Source organism: Mercurialis annua, linkage group LG1-X, assembly GCF_937616625.2.
Source record: "Mercurialis annua linkage group LG1-X, ddMerAnnu1.2, whole genome shotgun sequence".
Lineage (NCBI taxonomy): Eukaryota > Viridiplantae > Streptophyta > Magnoliopsida > Malpighiales > Euphorbiaceae > Mercurialis > Mercurialis annua.
The window spans coordinates 57,159,755-57,179,487 of NC_065570.1; the positions used below are offsets into that span (position 1 = coordinate 57,159,755).

The following is a 19,733-nucleotide window of genomic DNA, read 5'->3' on the forward strand; positions in this document are numbered from 1 at the left end:
TTTTGTGAAACCAAATAATCAGTTTTTGGCCAAAATCGAAAAAATTGAAAGGTCAGGATTTTTGTGAAACTTTTGTGAAAGGTTTGGCCTTTTTACAACATTTGGCCTTTCTTTTATTAAAATAGTAAGAAATATTGATTTCAATGTGAATATACAGAAAATTTGATTTTCAATTTTGATTTAATTTCTATTATCAGTCAAACTGACTGATCAAAAAAATTAAATCTAACAAGAATATACATATGCGGGTATAAATTTAGTTACTGTATCAATCAACCAGCTGTTGCTAAGAAACCACATCCAGTCTTGGCTTTGTTCAAAATCAGATTTTATTTACATGGAAATACAAGTCATACAAACTTACAAATGTATAAACTTGAGATCAATGTTAAGGACTCTGACTCCTTCCCATTTGTACAATCTAACTAGCCGTTGTACCCTTCTAAACAACAACATTTTATCAGAAGTTCATATAGAGAGACAAAACACACAGAAATTCCCCCCAAAAAAACATACATTCACGCATAGAACTAACTCTATCAAAATCTTGCAGTCAGACCAGTCATGTAAACATTGAGAAAGTTAGCCAGCTTCTGGAATAGAGTGAACCGAGTATAACGGTTCACGAATAGGAATCATAGAAGCCGTCTTTTAAAGTTTCGAGAAGTTGATTGGTATGTACGAACCAGTAAACCTACTCCTATACCAAGTCCAAGACAAATCCCAAGTCCAATGCCTACTCCAACTCTTACACCAGCATTAAACCATGATAGTTCACCGTCTTCACCGTCCAAATACTCGGTTCTCCTCCAGTACATGTCACCGTAATCTTCTTCATTTTCTGGCTTGTAACTTCTATACTCTGATACCTGCAATTAGAATTTATACGAGGGATGAAATCCTTTAAAGAAATATGAAAGTGTTTAATATTGAATAGTCAATACTAATATTTGCATAATTGATGGCTTCCGTTGAGCAAGATTTAGCATTTTCATTCCGAAATTTTACGTCATATCGACTCTAAAATGTCCTAATGAAGGAAAACATAGTATTTCATGGGTTACTGAGTATGACATAATTGTCTACAAAGAGAGAGAGGAAGCAAACAGGTAGGACAGCTGACATCCATCCAAAACATGATATGCAACAATAAAACAGAAGAGTAATCTTTTTCGTTATGTCTCTCAAAACATGATATGCAAATTATATAAAAAAATAGAAACTTTGTTCTTGGATGAGCAACCAAGCAATTAGACCATCATATAAAGCAAACTAGTTATGGGAAGAGTACTTCTTTGTGTACTAGGAAGAAAATTAACAAATAGCCATTAGCTTGTTTGCCCATCAATGAATACTTTTCTAAATGATAACCTTGTGCACCCATCAAGTGTAATATCACCGTGGTCATCTAAGCTACATTTGTCGAGCAAGTTCATCTTCTATGACATATCTTCCATTACAAGCTCAATCATAACAATTGTATAAGAAGAAAGCCATAAAAGCATTAACAAAACCATAAATAATCGGCCCAATTTAATTACAGCATTAATTTTTTCACCATTTAGAGTCATATCCTATCACCTAGTTTCTATGACAATGTTAACTTAATACTAAAAAAAACCACACCATGACATTAGAAGGTGAATATCATTATTTGCTGGCATGTCTCTGATTGCACCTACCCTGGTGATTTCGAAAGTTAAACAATGAACAACTGTACTAAAATCAATTACACAAGCAAATGATGAAGAAGCAGAGGTCAACAATGAAATGCACAGAATGCCTAAGAGATGGTGGGACCCAAGTGTGGACACCAGCCAGCCCTCACAGGGCTTCCCATTCCGTCAGGATTTGGCAGAGGAAGGATATTGAAAATAATACAACAGAACAAGGAGAAAACGAGGAAACATAATAATATCTTATCAATTGAAAATGGAGCCTGCCCATGCCCATGTCACATCTAGGATAAGATGCCTTTTGCCATTCCAAGCATGTGATGTTCAACAAGTAAGAGCACTAAACACATGTTTTGAGACAGGAAGCACATTTGAATTCATATTCCATCACACATAACAAGAAAAAAGATAATCTTGCCCAAATCAAATTCCAAAACAGCTCATACAATCATACTAATAACTATTCTAACACAAAGATAAGCTTGTCAATGCACACTATCAAATTATATTACCAATGTATTAAAGTCTAATACGAAAATGCTCAGATGCATACCTGCAGATCTTGTTCAGATGAAACGATTTTCTCTGATTCTGTGGTCTCATACTCCGGAATTGCATCCAACATGCCTTTCCTAATATGCTTCTTCCGATAACCAAGCTGCAACGTCTTGGTTAATATGATGGGCATACCGGCAAAACAGCCCGTAACATAGACCTCAATAGTTGGTAATTCAGTACCAGCAATGTGTTTCCCTTTCAAAAAGCCAGTAACGGCTGTGACATCTGATTCACAATTCATACTCCACTTCTTCGTATTGCTGTTTGATTCCGCGATAAAACCATTGCTGGAACACATCTCCAAAACTCCGGATAGAATAAGATCATCAGAGTCAAAAACTTCAAATTTCACACTCCCTGTGAATCTAACACTATCCGTGCTAACAAAAGTAGCTTCTTCAGATTTCTTATCGACTCGATCCCTTCTTAGGAAGGAAGAAACACCGTCGGAATTCATGCTACATCGAACACCATTAACTTCTAAAAGGGTATCAGGGCTTAAAGGGATATGATTGAGAGTGAGAAACTCCGGGGTCGAATCATCAACCTTGAAATTACTAATTCTAACATAAAACACTCTCAAATCAAACCATGGTGAAGAAAACTTGGTACAAAGTTGGAATGGAGAATATCTAACGATCTGTAGATTGGAATTCCTTGCTTCATCACCATTGCTTGATGTTTCATAAGGATCCTCCATGATGATGATTCAGAAACCTTAAAATTAATCCTCAGTGAAATTCAAATTCCCCCAATTTGAATTGGATTGAAAGCATCTAGATGAAAAAAAGTAAAAATTTAAATCAGACAATTATGTATTATTTTATTAAGGAAAAAAAAACAAGATGAAGAAACCAGAATGGTCAGAGTCACATGAATCCATACAAATAGATTAGGGAGAGCTAACATTTAGGAAACAGAAACCCTTGAATTAAGGATTAAAGAATAGATTTGATCCAATTGCTGTAGCTGACAGATTGAGAGATAGATCACTTCTTCTAATAACATAAACCAAACAAATAGAACTTCAAATAATCATTTTCAAGCTATTTTATCAGAGCATCCAAAAATAGAAAAAGAGATAATCTCTGATTAGTTATTTCTTGCCCGAATCCTTAAAATTAAAATAATAGTATGTTACAGTCCAATTTATTGAAAAAAAAAGTACCCCATATAAAGAATTAGCAAGAAACAAGAACAGAGGATCCATATAGAAAACAGAGCAACCTACCAGTACTAATTATTCAATTTCACTAATTTCAATTCACTCAATCAAAACATCAAACCCAACACTACGTAAAAGTTGTTTATTAGTTTTTGAACAGTGCCAACAATTAAGATTTGGAGAAATGAGAACCACAGAAAAGAAAAGGAAAAAGCTTACCACAAAATGTTGAAGCCACAGAAAGAATAGAGAAAGAGAGGGGCATTCATAATAAGGACTAATTCCATCAAAATCTATCTAAAAGACAGACACAGCCGACTTGTGAAATCGCTTTCAAGCCATAAGAATTAGATAATTTGATATAATTTACCTTAATCACCAAAACTGGTGGCTCTAATGGATTAGACGATGAGACCTTTTGGTCTTCACCAAACAGTATCTCTGACCCACTCAAATACATGTATAGCATATAGTATATGAATTGTAATATGGTATACCAAAGTATATATATAGAGAAAAATGGGCAAATTCAAGTGATTTGTGGCAGATGCCTCTTGACGGACAATATTTGTTTTTTGTTTTCTATAAATTTGTGAGACAATGGGCTTTTGTCTGAATCTGAAGTTTCGTGTGCTGTAATAACATTTCTTTAATTATTGTTTATATTATAGTAATATAAGATTATCATGAATTTATGGTCTTATCCGATTGAGAGACCTATGGAAATTGCATTGAGTTCTTGAAAAGGATGTATTTTTTTATTCCTTCCTCCATTATTCTGCAGGTTAAGACCTCAGTTTACATTAAAGCACCGTTATAATCGGTGAATCTCAGTGGATCAAAATTTATGAATTTCATATAATTTATAAAAATTGATAAAAATTTATGAATTTATAAGAATTGATAAACATGCTTCATTTATAAAAATAAAGTATTACTCCCTCCGTTCTTTTTTAGTTGTCCATTTAGCCAATTTTATTTGTCTACAAATAGTTGTCCATTTAGAAATCCCATGCGATATTAACTACTTATGTTCCAAGTTTACCCATCCCTAATAAATGACTCTATGTTTTAATTTAAAAGGCATTTATTAACTAATAGGGCTATATTAGTATTTTTCTTTATAAATTAAGACAAAATAAGCACTACCTTGGTATGTGCAATATTGGCTAAATGGACAATTAAAAAAGAACGGAGGTGGTAATTTTTATCTCATGCTAAAAGTTAGAACGAGATTAAAACTTCTTACATTTTACAGATATTAAACTTGTCACAAAAAAAGAGTACTATATTTCAAATCTTAAAAAAAAAATCACTCAGTTATCGTTACAACGTGAGGTCATCGTCATAAAACAGAGTCATTGCGTTTATCACAAATCTATACTATGTATAAAAGCACGGAGGGGGGGAGGGGGGAACATGCACTTTTACCTAATAACCCTTTCTAATTTATTAGTTAATTAGATATTTTAGTAATGGCCTAATTACTTAAAAACCACCCACCTTATAACTTTTTTCATTTATACCATGACCTAGAAAAATTTTCAATTGTACCCTATTTTTGATTTTTATGTTTCATCTTTACCCTAATGAGTTGAATTGACCTATTTTCTTTTGAAAAAGAGTTTAAATTAGTCCTTCATTTTTAACCTATACTCTAATAAAATGTTAATGTTAATCATTTATGTATCTTATTTTTAATATTTTCATCTTTAAATTAATTAAATTATCAAAAAATTACTTTTGGGGTACAAACGAAACATAAAAATCGAAAATAGGGTACAATCGAAAATTTTCCTAGGTCATGGTATAAATGAAAAAAAATTACAAGGTGAGTGGTTTTTAAGTAATTAGGCCTTTAGTAATTTGCTAATTGTCTATAATTAAATTAGATATTTAACTAAAAAGTAGCTATTTTTAAGTAATGTACAATTGTTATAAATTAAACTAACAACTTAATCTCTTCCACTACCATTCTAAGGAGAATTTAAAAATTCCAAACTCAAAGCCGACCATAGTGAATGGAAAGTAAATTGTTCTAAGTTGGAAGTTTAAATTCTTGTAAAACTCTACCTTTTATAGTTTAAAACGAATGTTTACCATCATTGTTAAAGTACTCACCTTGTCTACTATATCTTACAGGAGAGATTCTTAGGTAGACTCAGTCTACCACGTCATCCGTAAACTAGCCTATCATATAATGACACGTCATTAAAATGATGGCAATCTTGTAAATTTGTTTATTACTTATTTACAATTTTGAATAGTAATATTACAAGATTGCCATCATTTTAATGACGTGTTATTATGTGATAGGCTTAGTTCACGGATGACGTGGTGGACTGAGTCTACCTAAGAATTTCTCTATCTTACAGTATTAGCTAGGCACGAGTCAGGACACTTGACATTAGAGATGATGGAAATAAACGAAAATAATGGGCACTTATAAAAAATATTTTTCACAAAACTTGATAATGCATATCTAAAATTTCAAATTGCTAAATCAAAATATATAAAAACATGGTCAGAAATTGCAATTAAACTACAGCTGCAACCTAATTTTAAATGTTTTTAAATAAAATTTAGATTAAGATTTTATGTTTTTATTTTCTTAAACTGCAATTTTAATTATTTATTATAATTAATAGTCTTAAATAAACTCATAAAAATATTTCCTAATTCAACAAAAACTCTACATAATTTAATATTAGTTATATGTAAAATAAATTATTATAATTATGATAAATAAATGTTATTGATGTTAATTAATTTTAAAAATTAAAAATTGAAATACTATATTTATTTCTAGCGAAAATTCTAACTAATTTAATATTAATTATAAATAAAACAAATTGTTATAACTATAATAAATTTAATATATAATTTGACGAGTTCTATTACGAGCCACGTGCGTAGCACGTAATGCAAAACTAGTTATTATAAATAGGGGTAATTGGTTGTGTTTGTTTTAATAATGCCAACATGTCACGTCACATAAGCAAAAACATTGTTGTTTTTGCATTTGTCGACGACGGTGACCTTTGTTGTAATGAAATGACAATTGAGTGATTTTTTTAACTTAAGAAACACTCATAATAAGAGTCCACAAAATCAAATATACACAAAAAACAACACCGAAAATACATCAAAAACATCAAAAAACATCAAAAAAAACACTTAATATACACCTAAAAAACAATTATAAAACACTCATACAATACAATCAACAAAGTCAACAGTCCAATGGTAAACGATGAGCATACCACGAGTTGAACGTATGTCGATTGTCGTCAACCGGAAACCTTTCCTGCCAAAAATCGGCGACCGATCACCGGACTCCAACGATGTATTTTGATGTACTTTTGGTGTTTGTTAAATTTTTTGTATTATATAAATAAAAATTAAAATAAACTGAAACTGTTTAAGTGGTTAAGTACAAAGTGTAATTTTTTAAATTTTACAATATTTTAATAAAAAAGTTTAAAAATATGATAAATGATGTATTTTCATCAATTCGAAAATTAAAAAAGTTAAATTCATCATTTTTTGTACACAACAGATTGTTGTAATATGTAAACTAAATTAATTTGAACTAATAAAATAAGAAAAGGAAAAAGAACTTACCAAATTGGAGGGGGTTAATTTTAAAAGAGAAAAGATAAGAGAATTACTAAAATTAGATAAATGTTTAGGTAGATTCAGTCTATCACGTCATCTATAGACTAAACATATTATATTATAACACGTCATTAAAATAGTGGCATTCTTATAATATCACCATAAAAAAGTGTAAACAAGCAACAACCAAAATTATGATAATGTCAATATTTTAATGACACATTATAATTTTATAGATTAGTCTATGGATAACGTGGTAAACTGAGTCTATTTAAAAATTTCTCCTAAAATTAATACTTTTTGGTTGAAGATATTAGAAATGTTTAGGTTAAACAAATTAAGGATTATGTTTAAAAATAGGTTAGTAAAAAAATAGGAAAATTAATTAAATGTTGCTAGAATTAACACAAATTAATTGTTAAGTTTGAGAATTATTTGTTTGGTATTATAATTTGAGAATCGAAATGTAAATAATGTATGACAATTAATAGCATAGTAATTGGTTAGAAAATTCGACAAAATAAAGTGATAATTTCCTGAAATATACTATTCGCCAATTTATTTACAACATTACCTTTTAAATTTTGACTTTTTTTTCTGACTTTTTTTATTTACAAAAAAATACCATTTTTTTTTTATTTTCACAAATACCTTTTTCGGTTTTCAATTTTGGTTTTTGGTTTTTCAGTTCGGTCGACTAAACCGACCAAACCGACCGACATTTTTTAATAACTTTCTTTTTATAGATTTTTTTCCTTGATTTTTTTTATAGTGTAACAATAGTGTATATATAGTGTTTTTATAGTATAAGATTAGTGTATATAAAGTGTATATATAGTATTAATTTTTATTTTGGGTTAATGTCAAAAAAAATCACGAACTTTACATGTTTTCTCATTTTAATCACGCAGTTTAAATTTTCTCATATTCATGCACGAACTACCACTTTTTCTCAAATTCATGCACGGTGCTTAGGTGTCACTCATTTATTGGTGTAAAATGACCTCCACGTCAGCTAATTACACCAATGAAGCCGTGACACCTCAGCACCGTGCATGAATTTGAGAAAATGTGGTAGTTCGTGCATGAAAATGAAAAAATTTAACCTACGTGATTAAAATGAGAAAACGTGTAAAGTTGGTGAATTTTTATGACATTAACCCTTTTATTTTTTATAGATTTTTTTTTCTTGGAGTTTATTTTTTATAGTGTAACAATAGTGTTTTTATAGTATATATATAATGTAGTTTTAGTGTATTTATGGCATTTTGTAGTGTTTTTTGTGGTCTACACCATGAAACACTGCAAATACACCATAAACACTACAAATACACCATAAACACTGTAAATGCACCATAGATATACTAAAAAACGGCAGAAATACATTATAAATACACCAAAAATACACTAAAACGTAAATATATTATAAAATTACTACAAATGCACCATAAATCAATTTGTTCTTTACAAAATCAATAGCAATAAACAAATATATGAATAAGAGAAGATAAAATAAATAATTATATGAATAATAGAACAATTTTATAAACAAAAAATTATAGATGTACAATAATTTATTTACAAAATATTTAAATCATTACAAAAAACCTAAAAAATTACACAAATCTAAAAACGAGTCGAGAAATCTATAGCGCGAACGAAAGAGACGAACAGACTAGCGCGAACGGAAAAGACGAACGGAAAAACGACCGGAAATGATGAGAAATCCATCGGAAGCAGAAGAATGGAAGTGCGACCGGAAAAACGAACAGAAAAGTAATCGGAGGGGACAAACTGAAAATCAAATAAAAAAGAAGAAGAAAAAAGAGAAAAGAGAAAAAAAAAGAGAGGACTTTTAGAGAGAAAAGAGAGAAAAAAGAGTGGCTATGTAAAAGTTTAACCTGAAATGAGATAAGACTTTTTCATATAGTAGGTATTTTCGGTAAATAAGTTAGAGAAATAGGTAGCGTAAGAAAAGAAAAGATGTGCTAAAATAGTGTAAATACTTTGCCAAAAACATGTATTTGGAAAATAATCCCTAAAATAAAACGGAACTGATTAAAGCCCTTTAAATATTTAAAAGAAAAGGACCAAAAGATACGAGTTAATACATAAAAGAACACTTTTTTCCTTTGTTTTCTATACTTTCTTCCTCAGCAGACATATTCCAACGCCGTCAGCCATGGCTGAAGCTCAGCAACTTCAGGCCGACCTTCATCGCACACAATTCCAACTCTCGATTTTCCGACGGCATCCCGGGCTCAAACCTACTCTAGTCTGAATACAGTGTATAAGAGTAGATCTAGGTAGCACGGAAACGGAAACGGAAAACGGAAACGACACGAAACAGACACGGAAAAACGGCAACGACACGAAACAGACACGGAAAAACGGTAAATTTTTAAAATGAAGGACACGAAACGTGGGAGAAACGTGTAAATAATAAAATAATATAGGGATATATTTATAATATTAGGAATTGTAAAACATTATATATATTAAATTTTATTTATATATTTATGCCAATTAATAAAATAAATTAAACATAATTACATCCAATAAAAATAAGAAGATAAATTTTATTGTAAATAAAGTAAACAATTAAAATTGTGAGTAATTGATTCAAAAAAATTATTAGTTGAGAATTTTTTTAGGTTTTTTTTCTAAATATATAATTTTTTTTATTTACAGAAACGGCCCGAAACGTTTACTTATGAGTTTCTGAGAGTTTTCGGTTTTCGAAACGTTTCCGAAACGGAACACGCAAGTTTGTCGAAGTTTCCGAGCTTCTTAGGAGTAGATCAAGAGATAAACTAATTTATTTACAATAAATATATAAAACTTATAGTAAAAAGTAAAATTGGTATTTGAAATTGTATTGACGGAACAGTGAAAACTCACATTTTTATATAAGTTGCACAGTCAACAATTTCAACACACGTGGTCAGATTTAGAGAAAGAGTCTGACATGTAAAGGGGCAATCAATATATGTACCCACGTAAAATCTATATTTCCATGCTCTTATTTTCTCACTAAAATAATTGTAAGCCTTGGTCCAACCTTAATGGTGATTAAACTATGAGTGAAGGTTCAAAAACCCCCCTGTACTTGGCACGAAGGATCAAATAAGCCCAACCTCGTGAAACTGGATCAAACCACCCCAGAAGTATGCCAAACCGGATCAATTCGCACCCTCCTCCTCTGTTTGTGTAACACGCGGTGGTTTTCTATTGTTGTAACAGGTTTTTGTCATAAAATTTACATAAAATAGAAGATCAAATCCCTCCCTAATTTTCTATGACCTGTATCTTCTCTTCCCAATTTTGTACGAACCCTAATTTTTTCTTTCTCTAATCCCTAATATTGAAAATCCCTAATTCTTGCAATGTCAACTGCTTCCAGCTCGCACGGATCAACAGGTCGATCTTCAAGATACCGTCGCAACAAACGTGGGCGTTTCAACAAACCCATCTTTAATTATCATGGAAGGGCTTATTACTGTCACTGTGCTGGGTATGTCAAAGCTCCGATTTGGGTATCATGGACAGAAGAAAACCCAGGTAGGAGGTTTTATGGGTGCAAGAAGGCTGAGTTTGGTTGTGGATTTTTTGACTGGGTTGATGATCCTTTCACCCATCGTTCGAAGCAAATAATCAATGAACTGTTAGATGAAATTGAAGAAATGGGTAGACATAACGTGAATTTTGGTATGCACGATGAAGAAGACAAGAGAAGTGTAGCTGATGTTGAGAAAATGTACAAGGCAAGGCTGAAGTTAGTTAGAGAAGAGGGAAAAATGTACAAGAGCAGATTCTTATTTGTATGTTGTGCTTTTTGTGTAGTGTTGATTCTAATAGTCGTATTTACTGCAGTCATAAGCATTGCTTAATGACATGCATTGTTGTTGTAATGGAATGTAATGGAAGTTTATCTAATTAATGGAAGTTTGTTTTATTTATAACATTTTTCATTATCATTTGTATTGTTGTTTTGTGTGATTGCAAGAAGTAGTGTAATCAAAAGTGGACTCTATTTGCATAAGACATAATAACATAACAAGGGTACAAAAAAAAGGTACACAACAGAAGAAGTTGGAAAAAAACCAGAAATATGGAGCTCATAATCAAACTGTTTGTACATACCAAGCCACATAAGGGCTTACAAAACCTAAAAAGTTAGTGCACATGCACATTGTTTTCACAAAAAGCAAACCAAAATGACACTATAATTACAGTAGGATTCCAAAAACAAAAAGCTTTCCTAGTTTCTTCATGGCTTCCAGTCTGGTCTTGCACCTGGGGGCTTGAAAGGGATATTGACCCTCTTCCTTGGCTTTTCTTTTTCTCTTCCAGCAGGGCCTCTTGCACTAGGACCACCTCTGCCACTAGGTCCCCCTCTGCCACTAGGTCCCCCTCTGCCACTAGGTCTACCTCCCCCAGGCATCTCTTGCAGTCCACTGAGTTGTGATCCAGATTGGGAGACTTGTGATCCCATTGCTGTAGATTGCTGCATGTTACCCAATGGTGTGGTAACTGAATTGGAATCAGTTTGGGAAAGGGATTGGCCAGAAACAGCCCCAGTGAATGGTGGTGGACCCACACTGTAAAAGGTGGGTGGTGTTGGGATTCCAAAACTGTTGTAGGCTGGATTGGGTGCTGAGGCAACAGTTGACCTTGTGTTGTGCAACTGTCCAATCCTCCTCTGAACTTCAGATTCCAATTGTGTTGTTGAGATGCTTTCACTGCCATTCCATTGGGGTCCAGGTGCTCTGAATCTTCCATAAAAGGGCCTTCCTTCATACTGGACAGTGGTTGGTTTGTGATGTATCTTTCTCTGCAGTTCTTTTGGGATTGGATTTGTTGATGGATTTGCCATCTTTTCTCCTAGCATACCAGGCTGTAAAACAACATAATAACATAGTTGTATTAGATGGAACCAAATCAAATGTGTTAGACTGTATTAAATGGAACCATCTCACTTACATTAAATGTCACTTCCCCTGTGTTTGGATCACGAACCAATCCAGCTCCCACTGTGTTTGTTTGATTTTTCTTGCTTTGGTAATTTGGAAGCTTTCCTTTCCCTTTATCCCTACTATTAGCTGGAATGTGTTGCCTTGGTGCATCAGTTTGTGGAGTACCAATATGTACTCCACCTGGTGTCCTCCTCACCTGAAACAGAAAAATTCAAATTTTAAATTGAGATCAAAAACCCCCCTGTACTTTACTACTTAAGATCAAAAACCCCCCTGTACTTTACTACTTAAGATCAAAAACCCCCCTAAAGTCAAAACAGACCTTATTAGCTGCTGATGTGGGTGTGTCTTCTTCTTCTTCTTCAGAATCCTCCAAGGCCACTGCTTTGCCCTTGCCCTTGTCAGAATCAGGAACTGGGATGCCCTTTTTCTTTTTATCACAGCCTCTTGCATTGTGGCCTCTGCCATGACAGTAACTGCATGTCACCACAGTCCCTTGCCTAGAAAGTTTTCCAGCTGGCTTTGGCTCTTCCTTATCCTTTCTTCTTGCTCTTTTTGGCCTTCCAGCAGACTTGAAGGCCTGAGGTGGTAAGAGAGGCTCCTTGTTGGTCTTGGGCCACATTGCCTTACCCTTAATAGGCATCATCACAAATCCATAACTAGCCCTATATTTCTCCTTAGAATACCATCCATCAATGTAGTCTATCAAATCTTTGTCTCCATGATGCAAGGCACAAATGGCATGGGGGCAGGGAATCCCTGTCAATTCCCATGATCTACAAGTGCAGGTCCTCTTATCAATCTTCACTGTATGCCCATTTTCAGCTTCAGTGATTTCATAATCAAACTCCCCATTGTAACCTACATGGCAGTTGCATGCTCTGTTCATGTTTCTCTCCAGCATTTGTATAGACTTAGGACTAACTTTAGTAAACCATTTCTCACTCTCAAGCCTCTTCTTGTAAATCCTAGCCATAGCATCTTTCCTAATCCATTCTAGGAGGGACAAGACATGCATTTTCCTAGCATGGAGTAAATCACCATTAAATGATTCGCACATGTTGTTGTCCACCGCATCACACTTAGAATGGAAAGCAAAGTAAGCCTTGCACCATGTGTGAGGTGGATAAGTTAACAAATGCTCAACTGAACCCTGGCCTAGGGCATCCAATTTCTCTAGCTGATCATGAAAATACTCCTCAAATGAACTCCTAGCACACACCCAAAATTGCTTCCTAAAGTCACTCCCATTCCACCTCTTCTGCCACCTCATAAATATATGTTGTGCACACCAACGATGTTCTGCCTCAGGAAATATATCCTTAATAGCAGGAAGGAGGCCCTGAATGTGAAAACAATAATTGTCACATTGTATCGAAAACCCCCCTGTACTATAAACATTAAGATCAAAAACCCCCCTGTACTTTACTACTTAAGATCAAAAACCCCCCTGTACTATGTACATTAAGATCAAAAACCCCAATATTAATACAAACACAAGGAAAAAAGAAGGAGTAGTACCTTTTGCATATCAGTGATGAGAGTCAGATTTGTCCCATCCTTCAAGTCTAGATCCTCCCTCAGGTGCTTCAAAAACCATAGCCAGGTGGCCTTGCTTTCAGACTTCACTACTGCCCATGCAATTGGGAAACGCTGGTTGTTAGCATCCCTCCCAATGGCAGTCAGCAACTCCCCTTTGCATATAGTCTTCAAAAAACAACCATCTAGGCCAATGATGGGTCTGCAACCAGCCTTCCAACCTCTTCTTAATGCAGCAAAACACACATAAATGGCACCAAATATCTTAGGGTCTGCTCCATCAGCCAGTACCTCAACTGTGCTACCTGGATTAGTAGCTAGCAGTTCCTCTCTATAGTCCCATAGCAGACCATACTCTTCTAGGTAATCACCTTCCATCTCTGCAAGCAACTCTCTCTTAACTCTTTTGCATTTAATTTCAGTTACATCCACCTTCAGTTCCTTCATTGCCCTTGCCCTCAACTCATCAGTTTTAAGGTGACTGAAGTTGGTTATCCTATCTCTAAAGTAGTCCACTAAAATTTTTTGAGTTGCCTGCCTTATCTTAAACTCTCTGAAGCATGCATGCTGTGGATGATAAGTTTTGACCAAAAACTCACCAGTGCTGGGCTGCTTGCTTGCCAATACTGTCCATGGACATTTTTCCTTCTTGCATTTAGCCCTCACCCTAGTTGGCTCATTCTTAACAAGCTTCAACTCTACTCCTCTATTGACAGCATATTTGTTCAATGCCTCCCTAAACTCCTGAACATTGGAAAAATGCATGCCCACCACAAAGGTTGGATTGGGATTTCTAGGGTCATGAACCACCTTTATTTCATTGTTGGCAGGTTTATGAGCCACCACATCATCTCCTACTAGGACAGGTTCAGCCCCCTGATCACCAAGTTCCATCCCATCTTGGGCCCTCTGCATCCTCTCCCTCTTGGATCTCATATTCTCCCTCAAGTTATTTCTGGCCTCTATTAACTCTTCATCATCTACATCAGAAAAGTAGTCCCATTCATTTGTCATCTCAAAATCTTCATCACCACTACTGCTCACCTCTTCCATGTCATCTACATTTTCAGTAATTTCTCTCCTCTGGCACAAACTTGCCCATTTGCAGACCTTCCTCCTACCATTCTCAGTCAGCTTTGCCTTGCCTCTTTTCTGATGCTTGGGTTTTGCCTTTCTTTTTCCCTTTGACTTTGAACCTTCTGCTGCTTTGTTAACACTGGCAGTTGGAGTATTTTTTTCTACTGCTGGATCATCTACTGCCTCTTGAACAAAACCTTCTAGCCAGTCTGTATCAAAGAGGTGGTCACTGCTGGCATCAACCTCTACCCCAGCCATAACCTCCTTTGGTACTGGTTCTAAAACCTCCCCTGGTACTTGATCAAAAACCTCCCCTGGTACTGGTTCTAAAACCTCCCCTGGTACTGGTTCTAAAACCTCACCCTCCTCTTCTGACCCCCCCCACTCCTCAACCACAGGTTCAAACCCCACACCCTCTTCTTCTACTCCCACTTCTCCAGCCTCAACTTCCACTCCCACTTCTCCTTCTATTCCCTTACTTCCCTCACCCACAACTTCTCTTTCTACTGCCTTAGTTCCCTCAATTTCTCCTACTACTCCCTTACTTCCCTCAGTTTCTCCTTCTACACCCCTACTTCCCTCACCCTCAACTTGTACTCCCTTACTTCCCTCACCCTCAACTTCCCCTTCTAAATCACTCTCATAATCAAAGTCCCCTGATAACTCAGTCCATTCAATTTCTGGTTCTATCCCCTCAGTCCCCTTAACCTCATCATCTTTCCATGTTAAATATAAAATTTCCTTAGCAGGCTCACACATCAACTTTGGATTATCTATTCTGTGATCTAAAAATAGGGCTAGAGTCACACATAAGCTCTCCTCCCCTTGTATCTGCAAAAACTTCACAAAGGTGTCATCTGTTATTTCCCTAAGATCATCATTCATCACACCCCCAGTTGGTAACCAAAAAATTTTTGGCATATGCCCATAGCCTAAACTCTTCACTATATGAATAATCATTCTTAAATCTAGCTTATCACAGTCATCAATATCCTGTCTATAATACTTGCCCCCATAATATCTGAACTCAGGGTCAAACACAAATACACCACCATGTTTAATTTTTAAACAAACTTTAATGTACGAATCTGTCATTTTTAATCTGTCATGAGCAGTAAACAAAAAAAATTAATACCCTAAAAACAGAAACAATAAAAACAGACAACCCTAAAAATCACAACCTAATCATACTACTCATACACAGGGAACACACAATTATACCCTAACCTAATCAAACCCAATACACATTTACAGAAAAAAATCAAAACTCATAAACAAGGATCATACAATTATACCATAAACTAATAAAACCAAACACACATTTATAGAAACAAGATCAAAACCAACAAAATAAAACAACCTACCCCTATTTCAACAACAACAAGCATTACCAACCATGAAAAAGATGAAAAATCAGGAAACACTAACCTCTTTAATTTTTTCGGTGGAGACATTGTTAACCAGGCCTTCAAATCATCCCACAAATGCAATGCTTCCTCTTCGTTATACTGCTACTGTCACTCTATGACCTTCGCCTGTCCCAATTCCTCCTTCAATCGAACGAATTTTCAAGGATCAGGATTTCCCCCAATTTTAACCTAGGAGAGAGAGTCTAATTTTAGATAATCTGAAGAAGTAAACAACGGTTACTTTTTTCTAATTTTTTGGGTTTCATTATTTTAAGTTTTTGTTAACTGACAAGTTAAGCTCCACGTGTAAGTTGGTTCCCGCCCACAATAAATGACTCGCCTAAATACGCGCGTTTTGCACAAACAGATGATGAGGGGGGTTTTTGATCCGGTTTGGCATACTTCTGGGGTGGTTTGATCCGGTTTCACGAGGTTGGGCTTATTTGATCCTTCGTGCCAAGTACAGGGGGGTTTTTGAACCTTCACTCATTAAACTATATCCTTTCATCCTAAATTAGTACACAATGTAAGACGAGTATAAATATTAAAATTTAAATTATCTAAATAAAATGAATTAATTAAGAAAAAATGATCATTTATGTCTTTAAAGTTTACCTCCATGATAAGTAAGCTTTCATTATCCATAAATGTTCAAATATGTCCGTAACGTCTTAAAAAATGAACAATCAGGCCCTCCAATTTTGACAATCAGGCTCCCAATGTCTCATTTATAAGTCAAAATCGGGGCCTGACTGTTCATTTTTTAAGACGTTGGGGGCGTATTTGAATCTTTTCAGACGTTGAGGGCTTGTTTGACCCTCAAGTCAAACTCTAAAGGTATAAATAACCCTTTTTTCATTAATTAATTTATACAAACTATCACACTTATTTCTATTTAATATAGTTCTAACTTTTTATTTTTAGTAATTTGTATTTTCTATGTATTCTAATATAATTAATAAAACTATATACAATAATTAATCATAAAAGTAATAATTGAGTGTTTAAAATTTAAAATGAATAAATTTCAGTGTCAATTCTAATTAGTATTTTTAAAATTGTCTTAGTTAGTCCAATTTAATACTTATTATGTTAATTATAGTTATTTTTTAAAATATTTTGAAATTTTTCCATGTCATTCATGTCACGTGTTACTCGATATTTTTTTAATAAAAAATACTAACATATCACCAAAACCAAACCAAACCATCTCTCAATTTTAACCTCAAAATAAATTAATCAAACCGAACGTTTCTCAACATACGTATAAAAGTATAAAAAACTTTTAGCGATGTGTCAATATTTTTTTTATAATATAAACGACAAACGATTTTCATCATATTATATCAAATCATAATGATTATAAATAAAAGGGTTAATTTCATGTAAAAATCACAATCTTTACACGCTTTTTTAATTTTAATCACGACCTTTATAAAGTGTCAAATCAAACCACCACCTTTTATTTTTTTGCAAATTTATCACGAATGTGAAAATTCGGTGTATGTTTGTTGCCTCGACAGTCAGAATCAACAAGAAAAGAGTAAGAATAAGGTATTTTTTTGTGTTAATCAGGACATTAGTCAAAATAGGATATTTATTTGGGAGGAAAAAGAAACCGAATTTTTTCGTCGGTGATAAATTTGCAAAAAAAAAAGGTGATGGTTTTATTTAACACTTTTTAAAGGACGTGATTAAAATAAAAAAAACGTGTAAAGATGGTGATTTTATATCGAATTAACTCTAGATTAAAAAAAAAGTTTGGAGGAGAAAAGAGAGAAAAGTTATTGAACGATGGTGGAAAAGTATCCTCAAAACGAGACTCTTCATAATTGTGATAAGTCATATTTTAATTTCTTCTTTTGGTGGCATCACCTTTTGGCCCCATTTACTCCAACTTGTCAATTATTTTCTTGTGCTACAAATACCCTAAATCTACCCTTACATGGATGAGATGAGATAATAACAAAGAAAAGAAAAGATTGTGTTTTCTGTTTTTGGAGCTTTTAGTCATTCTTAATCTTAATTATATTTGAATCAAACTAAACTAACAATAACAACTAAAACAAAGAGATTGCAACAGATGGCGGTATTAATTGGTCTTCAGAATCTGGATTTTTTTTCTAAAAAGAAAATACGACTCATAGAGTCTCAGTTTGTTAGTAGTTGTTAGTTACGGAAGCAGGATTCGAACTCATTACCTCTTGGTGCATTTGAAGACGCCTTAACCATCGGTCAAAGATTTTAAGTCATAGGCATAGCTGCCCTAGTGTTTCTGTGTTGTGTGTACATATATAATTATTTTAGAGAGAGAATATATAGAGTACCTTCAATAGCTAAAGGCAATAAAAAAATTCCTGCTGTTTCTTTTGGTTTGTTGAATCAAGACACAAGCACAAGAGAGGAATTTTAGTTATTGTTATCTGGTTTTGTTACCTTGTTTCAGGATAAAAAAAAGAGAGCGATGGGGAAGAAGAAGGGTCAGAAGACAAAGGAACTTTCTGTAGCAATAGCAGAAGCTTCATCAAAAGAGAATGAAGAAACTCAGCAGATACAGACACAAACCCAGCCAGAGACACCAAGAAAAAGAGGAAGGCCCCGGAAGATAATTATGGAAGACAAAAAACCAGTAGAAGAAGTCACAGAGAATCAATTCAAGAAAGCTAAAAACAGTGAAGAAGAAGAAGAAGCTTCGGTTACTATTAGAGGTAAGAAGAAAGAAGAAGGACAGTCTGAAATTAAGGAACCTCCGAGAAGAAGCAGCCGGAGAAAAAGCAAACCCAGAAAGAGCAGTTAATCATCATCAGGTACTTAATTAATTAGTGATTAATCAACCAAGAAGATGCATGAAATTCAAAAGAACAAAAAATATAATCAGATAAATATTTCTCTCTCTCACTTGCTTTTGTTCATCATGAAGTTTCTTCATTTATTTACTCTTCCGATCCAACTAAAAGAAAATAACACACCATCAAAGAAAGAAAGAAAATGACTTTAAGCGTATATTGATTATTGTTTTGATTGTGTTTAGCAATAATATATTACTCTAATCTTATTTCATATATAGGGTTAACCATTTTGCGGTTATTGAACTATAATCCTAACTATAAAATGGTTACTAATGTTTCATGATTATCATTTTTATAACAGTCGGATATCATTCGATCATTTTATGTCGATTGGTATCTATATGAATGATGGAAAATTGTATGGTTAACCCAACTATATGATCTAATATTTTTTATTTAGCTATTAGTTGAGTAATCATATAAGTTTTCGCCATTCATATACTGGGGCGGAACTAGGAATTCTACTATGGGGTGACTAATTTGTATAAAATAAATTTTGAGGGGGCTAATTGTATAAAATTGAAAATTAAATAACCATATTTAAAAAAAATACTTGAAGGAGTAATTTTGCAAAAAAAAATAAATTGCGGGGGTGGTCGCTACCTCAGCCATAAGGCTGGTTCCGCCCTGTCCATATAGATAAAAATTGGCCTAAAATAATATGATAACTCCGACCGTGGTAATAGTTTGGTTAATAAAATGTCTATGACCATTTTATAAAAATATTATTGTTTAACAAATATAAAAATATTTTGCTCAAATATATATTATTTGTTGTTCAGCTTTTTTATTATTATATACATATATTTTCAACCTAATGTCCATGGAGTTGGTTATTCATTAACTATAATATAGAGGGCTGAGAA

At 33.7% G+C, this 19,733-nt stretch overlaps 3 protein-coding genes across 6 annotated transcripts; 1 reads left to right on the forward strand and 2 right to left on the reverse strand.

The window, feature by feature from the left end:
• Nucleotides 1-311: 311 nt before the first annotated feature.
• LOC126665351 (uncharacterized protein At1g01500) lies at nucleotides 312-3,950 on the reverse strand. Of its 4 annotated transcripts, none has more exons than XM_050358121.2 (3): nucleotides 3,770-3,950; nucleotides 2,230-3,010; nucleotides 312-869 (listed from the first exon to the last, which is right to left on the reverse strand). In XM_050358121.2, the coding sequence occupies exons 2-3, from the start codon at nucleotides 2,932-2,934 to the stop codon at nucleotides 636-638; spliced, it is 939 nt and encodes a 312-aa protein (XP_050214078.1). In that variant the 5' UTR covers nucleotides 2,935-3,010; nucleotides 3,770-3,950; the 3' UTR covers nucleotides 312-635. The 4 variants fall into 4 exon arrangements, with proteins under 4 accessions (XP_050214078.1, XP_050214079.1, XP_050214081.1 ...); XM_050358122.2 differs by lacking the exon at nucleotides 3,770-3,950 and adding an exon at nucleotides 3,619-3,752; XM_050358124.2 differs by lacking the exon at nucleotides 3,770-3,950 and adding an exon at nucleotides 3,466-3,572.
• A 7,054-nt stretch (nucleotides 3,951-11,004) lies between these two features.
• LOC126664331 (uncharacterized) lies at nucleotides 11,005-13,280 on the reverse strand. Its single transcript, XM_050356679.2, has 3 exons — nucleotides 12,316-13,280; nucleotides 12,001-12,189; nucleotides 11,005-11,914 (listed from the first exon to the last, which is right to left on the reverse strand). The coding sequence occupies exons 1-3, from the start codon at nucleotides 13,264-13,266 to the stop codon at nucleotides 11,288-11,290; spliced, it is 1,767 nt and encodes a 588-aa protein (XP_050212636.2). The 5' UTR covers nucleotides 13,267-13,280; the 3' UTR covers nucleotides 11,005-11,287.
• A 4,687-nt stretch (nucleotides 13,281-17,967) lies between these two features.
• LOC126664343 (uncharacterized) lies at nucleotides 17,968-18,916 on the forward strand. The gene has a single exon (XM_050356699.2). It carries the CDS (start codon nucleotides 18,483-18,485, stop codon nucleotides 18,813-18,815), a length of 333 nt encoding a protein of 110 aa, XP_050212656.1. The 5' UTR covers nucleotides 17,968-18,482; the 3' UTR covers nucleotides 18,816-18,916.
• Nucleotides 18,917-19,733: the final 817 nt, after the last annotated feature.